This window comes from Oryza glaberrima, chromosome 2 (genome assembly GCF_000147395.1).
Source record: "Oryza glaberrima chromosome 2, OglaRS2, whole genome shotgun sequence".
Classification (NCBI taxonomy): Eukaryota; Viridiplantae; Streptophyta; class Magnoliopsida; order Poales; family Poaceae; genus Oryza; species Oryza glaberrima.
This window is the reverse complement of record NC_068327.1, coordinates 1,577,408-1,586,234: the sequence shown is the minus strand read 5'-3', so window position 1 is coordinate 1,586,234 and position 8,827 is coordinate 1,577,408. Positions and strand designations below refer to the sequence as shown.

Below are 8,827 nucleotides of genomic sequence, written 5' to 3'. Positions count from 1 at the left end.
ACAAACGGTCAATCTTGTTATTTTTGTTTCAAATTATATAAATCAAATTTTAACTCGCATGTTTGAAAAAGAAATATCATATATTGATCTATCTTGATAATTTTTTTTATAACTTTTTGAACGACATGTACAAAACAAGGGGATGCCCCATCGACTCGAGGGACAAAATTCCACTTCCCAAACTCTAACATATATAGTAAATACAGGACAGTTTGAAATCCCATCGAAATTAAAGAAGCCCCTAATTCGAAGCGGATTATTCGCTCACACCATGTCAAACTCGACATACAAATTTGATCGGCACTAGGTGACATATGAATCAGTATTTTAACGTACACCATGTATATATGTAGCAACCGGGGCAAACCTAAGCCGAACGATCGCCTAGCTCGCGCCGCGATGAACGACGACGTGGTGAGCGAGATCCTCCTGCGGTTGCCGGCGAAGGCCGTCCTCCGCTCCCGCGCCGTCTGCCGGACCTGGCGCCGCATCACCACCGCCCACTACTTCATCACCGCCTACTCCCGCCGCCGCCCGCTTCAGCTCCTCGGCCACACGGACCCCAGCGATCACTTTACCTCCGTCTACACCTTGACCTCCCTCCCAGCCACGGCCGTTCCACGCATCGACGACGGCGGCGACATCGCCGGCTGCCGGCGTTTGCTTCAACGCGGCAGATTCTGCTTGAGCCTGGTCACTACCTGCGACGGCCTCCTGCTGTTCAGAAGAGTGCAGAAGGGGGGCATGCTCATCTGCAACCCGGCGACGCGGCAGCTCGTCAATCTACCGCCGGTGAGCCCTGAGCCGTCGTCGCGGCCAAAGGATAACGAGCTGCGGACACTGGGCTTCTACTTCCACCGGCCGTCCCGCGAGTACCGCGTGCTGTGCCACCGCCCACTCCTAGATAATACCACCTACATCCTCTCCACCGGCGCCGCCGAGCCACGGCGGCTCGGCGGCGGCCCTGACTATCACCGCTGCGCCATGTTCGTCGGCGAGACCATCGGCGACACCGTGTACTGGTGCCGCCCCCGTTACCTGCACAACGGCAAGCCACAGATATCGTCGTTCGACACGGTGTCGGAGGCGTTCCGCCTGCTGTCGCCGCCTCCGGTGAGCCTCGCCGAGGACGAACTGGTCGACATGATCGACATGCACGTCACGCCAGCCGTGTGGACGATGACCGAGCTGCACCTCGACGTCTGGGCCTTGGACGAGGAGGAGAGGTGGGTGCGGCGGCTGCGGGTGGAGATGCCTCCGCCGCCCGCGCCACTCGCCTACTGGAGCAAGGGCAGCTGGAAGAACGCCGTGGCGACGTTCGAGTCCGGCGGCGGCGGCGGCGGCGTGCAGATGGTGGTGGTGACCTGGGCTTGGAAGTTGCTGTACGACGACACCAACAAGGACGGATTCAGATCCTCTACATTAGAGAAGCTAATGCAGAGGGTGGCATTAGCTCCAATCTTGTCCATTCATCTTCATCCAATGGCTATGGCTAGTTCTCCATTAGATAAAGCAAAAAAATGAAATGGGCCTTAGGGGAAGAGCAGCAGGCCCACGTTAATTTTAGGCGCCAAAATAGAGCGTGACTCCTCCTTTTCCCTCCAATTTCTTTAGACTTGCCTCACATTAGTCTTTTCATTTTCTCTCTCCCATGCTATGCCTCTTCCAAGTTCTCTCAACACTGAAGTGGATCTATGAAGATAAATGAATAGGAGATGGAGAGAAGTATGAACAACCAAAATTTAGAGAGGTAAGTGAAGATCGCTGTTTGTGTCTTTTTTTTTTTTGGTTTTCTTGGCTTCCAATAATAGATTTTGACGTATATTTCTCTCTCTCATGTGCTATACTTATCTCCCAATTTTTCTCAGCACCAAAGATGCTTCCACAAATATGAGTCAACAGGAGATGGAGGAAATCATGATCAACCAAAATGCAGAGAAGTAAGTGAAGGATTGCTGCTTGCATTTATTCTTATTGTTTCATTGGTTTTCAGTAGCAGTTTTTGGGGCATATTCCAATCAAACATAAGTATGTCACATATGGTTTTCTTATTTATTTGTAGAATGGATAGTACACCATGTTGGATGCCTAGGACTGGAATGAAGTTTAGCAGTGTAGATGAGGCTTGGAAATTTTGGGTTAGCTATGGTGGTAAGATTGGCTTTGATGTTAGGAAGCAGTATAACAACAAAAGTGCAGTAGATGGGCTGTTTACTTCTAGTAGATTTGTTTGCTCAAGTGCTGTTCATCGAGGAAAAGATAAAAGAGATTATCTAACCAAGAATCCACGAGCAGAGACAAGAACTGGCTGTAATGTTCGTATGGGAATAACATTAAACAGAGTTGAAAGAAATTATGAGCTATATGATTTGGTAACTGAACACAACCACATCCTTCAGTTGCCAGAAACATGCCATCTAATGCCATCACAACGGAAAATTTCACATGTGCAAGCTTTTGAAATTGACATGGCAGATGATTCTGGAATCAGACCTAAAGCTGCATATGAGTTAGCTAGTAGGGAAGCTGGTGGCTTAAGTAACCTTGGATACACATGTCTAGATCACAAAAATTATTTGAGGACTAAGCGACAAAGAAACTTGATGTATGGTGAAGCTGGAAGTATGTTAAAGTATTTTCAAGACAAATGTGTAGAGAATCCTTCATTTCACTATGCAATACAATTAGATTGTAATGAGCAGATTACTAACATATTTTGGGCTGATGCTAAAATGATTATCGACTATGCTCATTTTGGTGATGTCGTTACTTTTGATACCACATTTGGAACAAATAGAGATCATAGACCACTTGGTGTGTTTGTTGGATTTAACCATTTCAGAGAAACAGTAATATTTGGAGGTGCCCTCTTGTATGATGAAACATTTGAGTCCTTCAAATGGCTTTTTGAAACTTTTTTAGCAGCTCATAATCAAAAGCATCCAAAAACCATCTATACAGATCAAGATATGGCTATGAAAAAGGCTATAGCTGCAGTATTTCCTGGAACTTGGCATGGGCTTTGTACTTTTCATATCATGCAAAATGCTGTCAAGCATTTGCCGCATACCAAGAGTGATGGACCAAATATACTTGGTGAATTTAGTGCTTGCATATTTGAATACGAGGATGAAATAACATTCGAAAAAGCCTTTAGTGCATTGAGAAGTAAGGTCCATAATGACTCTTGGTTGGCTAGTATTTATAAACATAAGGAGAAATGGGCTGAATGTTACATGAAGAATGCATTGACACTAGGAATGTGAAGTACACAATTGAGTGAAAGTTTGAATGATGACTTGAAGGACCATCTAAAATTTGACTTGGACATTATTTGATTTTTCACACATTTTGAAAGGGCAGTTCAAGGCAAGCGGGACAAAGAGTTGGGTTCAGAATATGAGTCAAGGAAAAAAATGCCGCGAATAAAAATGAAAACACCCATGTTATTACAGGTCAGCCAACTGTACACGCCATGCATATTCGAAGCTTTTCAAAGTGAATATTAAAGATCCATGGCGGCATATGCTAGAGCAACCAACAAAACTAATGAATACATTGTGGGCATTGGAGCCTTGGATGGAAAATCAACAGTAGAAGAGGAGTACTTGGTTGTCAGTGATCCTTCTGACCAAATGGTTTCATGCACTTGCTGACAATTTGAAAGATGCGGAATAATGTGCAGCCATGCTTTAAAAGTCCTTGAAATGATGAATATTAAGCTATTACCTGATCAATATATATTGAAGAGATGGACTCGTGAAGCAAGATGTGGAACTGTACAAGATATCCATGGTAGAAATGTTTTGGAAAACCTGAAGATTGATGCAAAACAACGATACCAATTTCTATGCCGCAAGTTCCTTGCATTAGCATCTCGTGCAGCAGACTTTGAAGAGAGCTATTTGTTGATTGATGGCGTGCTGAACAGCCTCAACAAGCAAGTAGAAGACAGGATCAAGGAACAAACACCCTTTACAGTACAGTTACCTGAAGAGCAAACACCATCTACAGTTCCTGAAAAATATTCTCATGTTACTAGCCTGAAGAAAAAGGAGGTCCGGAAACGAGGATCAAAACGGACACCAAGTTGGATTGACAAGTTTCACAAGAAAAAGAGTACGACACAAAAAAAGGTGCATGTAAACAAAGTTGAGAAATATCAAACAATGCAATGGCTTATATAATTTCTCTACATGCTTTAAAGTTCTTTTTTTTAAAAAAAATTTGTTCACAGGAAGAAGACATTCTCACCCAGGTATCTCAATTTCAAGGAGAAGAGCAAATAAGCTCCACAAAAGATGAACAAGTATTTGAAGAGTTCGACTTATTTACTTCGTACACGGAATTACTAATGGTAAACTGCAGCTTATGCTTAATTGGATTTAGCAAACTACGTTCTGTTCATTATTGGTATATACTTATTGCTACATTGTGCAGAATAATTCCAGTGCAGGAAATCTATTTGGTGGAAAGCAGTGACATCGGAGAGGTGGATTTTATGTTGCTCTGCATATTTTGGTTTATAGATTATAATATCATTTTCTTCCTCCCTAAAATACATTTTGTACTTAATCAGGGGTATACTATTATTTTCCTATGTAAAATGTCTTTTGTACTTACTCCCTCAATGAACCTTGTTATGAACTAGTAGTTATTATGAAGCTTTACTTTGGTTTTTGACTTGAGTTTTTGATACAAGTCAGTGGTTCAAACATGCAAGAACCTGAACGTTCAGACTTGCAACCATCTCCTCCCTGTCAAAATATACGAACAACAGAAATAAGAAAGAGGTTCAACTAATCACAGCCGTTGGATAGAGATGGATGGACATGATTGGAGCTAATGCCACCCTCTACATTAGCAGAGGATCCGAATCCAACAAGGACAGGAGGGTGGTGGGTCACACTATTGTTCCGAGACACTGTGGACATTTCGGGCACACCAATTGTTGGTTTCATGCCTACCGGGAGAGCCTCGTTAGGGTGGAATCTTGCACGCCGGACCTCCCGCCGGACGGCGAGCCGTATTTACAGTTCTGTTGAGTACAAACATGTCATTTATTAGCTAGTGATACTATGATCAGTACTTCCTAGTCTAACTATTTCCTCTGTGTTTTATAGAGAATTATATAAGTTATTTTTGACTTTTTTCTCTAGTTATTAAAACTTTTTAAATTTGACTAATGTTGGAACAAAATCCAACATGCATGGCAAGGGCCTACCTCTAAAGAGAGGGAGTCCGAGCTGAATCTTGGGGAAGACGAGTAGATGTAGGATCGAGATGTCGACTAGAGGGGGGGTGAATAGGCGATTTAAAACTAAATAACACCTAATCAAATCTAACCTAAGTTGCTAGGCTTGGTGAGGGTGAACTCTAACTAAGCAACTAAGTTATGTTTTGCAAACCTAGGGTGATAGTGGCTCAATTATATCTCTAGGAAAGTAAATCACGCTCCTATGTCAAAGTTTTGCAATCCTAGGGTGATATGATCTCAAGTGTCTCTAGAAATGTAAATTGCACAAATGTAAATGCGACAATCAAATGAGACAATGAGACAAGAGATTTTTCACTGAGGTTCGGAATCTCGCCGGTTTCCTACTCCCCGTTGAGGCGAGCCAAACTCCACCGCTCAACCACAAAACCACCGCACGCCCCCTTTGTCAAGGGGTGGGCAAGGCGGGAGCCGGCCCACGGAGAGGACTACCCAAGCCTCGATCACTTGGGGTAGTTCTTCCTTCACTCCGAAGGTGGTGAACTCCAAACCAATCACAAACCGGTGCCGGGCCTCCTCCACAATCTTCTCGGAGAGGTCACCGGGCAACTCCTCCACAAGCCGTCTAGGAGGCGGCAACCTCCAAGAGTAACAAGCAATGACCCGGTGTGGAGATGATCAAGTGCCACACTAGCTCTACAATGGAAGCAAATGCACTTGACTCTTGGCTAAACAACCCTCTAACACACTAGATGGATGAACACAAAGCTCAAGTGAGTGTAAGAGAGGTGCAAGGGGTGTATGCAATTGAATTGGGTGCCAAGAGAGCCCCCTTGCTGCTGGTGGGGGAGTATTTATACTCCCACCCACCAAAACTAGCCGTTGGGGGCGAAATCCCCCAACTCTATGCTCTGCCGGTCTGACCGGAGGTATGTGGCCGGTCAGACCGTGCTACTCTGCAACGGCTAGAAAACTAGCCGTTGTAGCCCTGTCAGAGGGCCCCATCGGCCTGTCCGGTCAGACCGACATGGGGTGGCCGGTCAGACTGGCCTCGGCTCGGTCAGACCGCCATCGGCTCGGTCGGACCGACTGCGGCTCCGTCGGCTCTGTATCGGCCATCCCGAGCAGCATCATCTCGGCCTCCAGGGGGCTGGTCTGACCGCGCAAGTGCCGCCGGTCAGACCGGCCTTATGCGCCGGTCAGACCGCCGTTGAGGAGCCGGTCAGACCGGCCAGGGCACTTCGGTCAGACCGCCACTATGTGGCCGGTCTGACCGCTCCTGGTCAGGCCGAACCCAGTGAAAAGTATGTGTGAAATGTGAGCACAAGTCTAAATGCATAATGACCTAATGTGGCAAATAAAATCATCTCTTTGCTAGGTCATTACCCCTCTTAATAGTTCGGCGAAACTAAAATTAAACTAGCAAATTTGATCGCCCTACACCTCGATCAATTCTAAATTGAAGCGTTAGTTTTACCGTCTTCTTTCCCTTTGCTTTGCGCAGTCAATTTTAATCCATCGATAATCATCCATGCGCACATATGACGTGGACCTAACTTAAAATGTATAGCTCAAAGACAACGGTTAGTCCACAATTAGTGCTTGTCATTAATTACCAAAATTAACACCGGAGGCCTAGATGCTTCAATCTCCCCCTTTTTGGTAATTGATGACAAACACCACAAATATATATAATCAAACATAGAGCACATGGACATATATTGTATTGACAAGCAAAAGCTCCCCTTAAACATATGCATAACAATCACAAATAGCAAATATGGAGCCAATGCACAATTCAATTTCACATTTCAACATATCACAAACACAAGAGCAATATCTCAATGTGAACTTCAAGAAATATTCATTCATGAGCATAAGATGGTCACAAATATATCAATGTCACACCAACCATCCATCATAGCACAAGTTCACATTAAGACCACATAAAGGGCTCACAAATAAATATAGGCTATTACAAGACCACGAAGGATCCAAATGACATAGAGAACAACAAAACGAAAAAAGAACACACAGTATAGAGAAATAGCCCATACCCATACCAAATATAGCCCAATCCTCCTTAACCTATTAAATATGAGGTGACTAACCTCACTACTACTAGTCGCAACCCACAAAACATAAAACACACTATTCTCCCCCTTTTGGCATCAAGCTCCAAAAAGGTCTTCACTCTTGTGGAGGAGAAGGAGGACGCGCCGAAGTGGAAGGATGAGAAGCATCACGGCGGCGATGATAGACAAAAGCTTGGGTACTCTCCAAGGTTTGGACTCGAGAATCCAATACACCCACCCTAGTATGCAATCTTCCCACCAAAGTATTTAAGTTGCCAACATCGGTGCGCAAGCCACGAACATCCTCATGTAATGCTTCATGCCCGGTGGATAAGCGTTGAATGCTTTCACTTAGGGTATTAATAGCCCCAAGTACCGGGTTGAAGTACTCGTTGGGTTGCATTCCAAAGTAAGCATATTGTGGATGGAAAAACGCACTTGGATCATACCCATGAGGAGGAGGAGGAGGGGCTGCACTTGAGCTTGCACCTTGATCAAAAGTTGGTTGGCGCACACGAGGAGCTCTAGGGGAGGAGAGTTGGAGACGAGGCTTGTACTCCTTATGTTCTTTTAAATTGTGACCAATTTGTCCCAACTTGCTTTGAATCAACCTCATTATGTAGGGAGCATAATAGATTCCTTGTCCAATAGTCCCCTTTGAGATGGCAATCTCCTTCATCATAAGGTTGATAACATCAAACCGACGACCATCCATAATGGCATCAATAACATGCCAAGCAACTCCGCGTATGTCATCATTGTTGCCGCATCTTGGGAGGATGGTGGCCCTTACTATGCGGTTGATCACACTTGGGAGAGCCCTCAAACCCGCCACCTTGCCATATGTGTGCCTTCCCCCTTCTTCATAAAACTGAGAAAAGTGATCAATGGGGAAGGGGTTGTGGGTGTGCTCATCATGAAGGTCATCCCCGTTGTTGAAGCGAATGTGCAAGAGCTCCTTGAATTCACGGCGGTTGATAGAGCATCGGAGGGTCCCCGACATCCACTTCATTGCATCACAATCGCCGGACACCCATACGGTGGCATAGAATTGCCGGATGAGATCTTCATCAAAAGGTTGCTTCATGGTGACAATTCTATCAATCCCAATGGTCCGGAACATCTCTTGCAAATTCTCAAACTCCGGTGTCTCACCAATGTGCCTCCAAGAAATCCACTTGTGTTCGGCGAAGGCTTTGTTGGCATACACTTGTGCATACACGGACTTTTGGAACCGTGTATGAAATCTTGGATCATTACAATCATTAGGCCTCCGGAATTGATCATGATGACGGAGGATAGTGTATTGTTGAGCATTCCTCAAATTAAGCACAAATTGGATGGTGGAATCGAGAGGACTCCCATCATCACTTGCCTCATCATCTTCACTATTGCCACTCCCATTGTCATCACCATCATCACTTACATCCATCTCATTACCCTCAACATTTTCCATATTGTCCTCATCACTTTGAACATACTCATCTCCGCTTGAATCCTCATTCTCACTAACGGGATCGGGCGTGGGCTCACGACG

General features: G+C 44.9%; 1 protein-coding gene across 1 annotated transcript; it reads left to right on the top strand.

Annotated features, from left to right (window-relative positions):
- Positions 1-399: 399 nt before the first annotated feature.
- On the top strand, positions 400-5,045 carry LOC127761287 (putative F-box protein At5g62660). Its single transcript, XM_052285559.1, has 2 exons — positions 400-1,393; positions 4,879-5,045. The coding sequence occupies exons 1-2, from the start codon at positions 400-402 to the stop codon at positions 5,043-5,045; spliced, it is 1,161 nt and encodes a 386-aa protein (XP_052141519.1).
- The last annotated feature ends 3,782 nt before the right edge of the window (positions 5,046-8,827 follow it).

What these genes read in the sequence shown, in the direction of transcription:
- LOC127761287 (XM_052285559.1), top strand. Translation starts at nt 400, where the DNA reads ATGAACGACGACGTGGTGAGCGAGATCCTCCTGCGGTTGCCGGCGAAG. An exon ending in GAAGTTGCTGTACGACGACA is followed by an intron (nt 1,394 to 4,878) that starts CCAACAAGGACG and finishes GAGGATCCGAAT; the next exon opens with CCAACAAGGACAGGAGGGTG.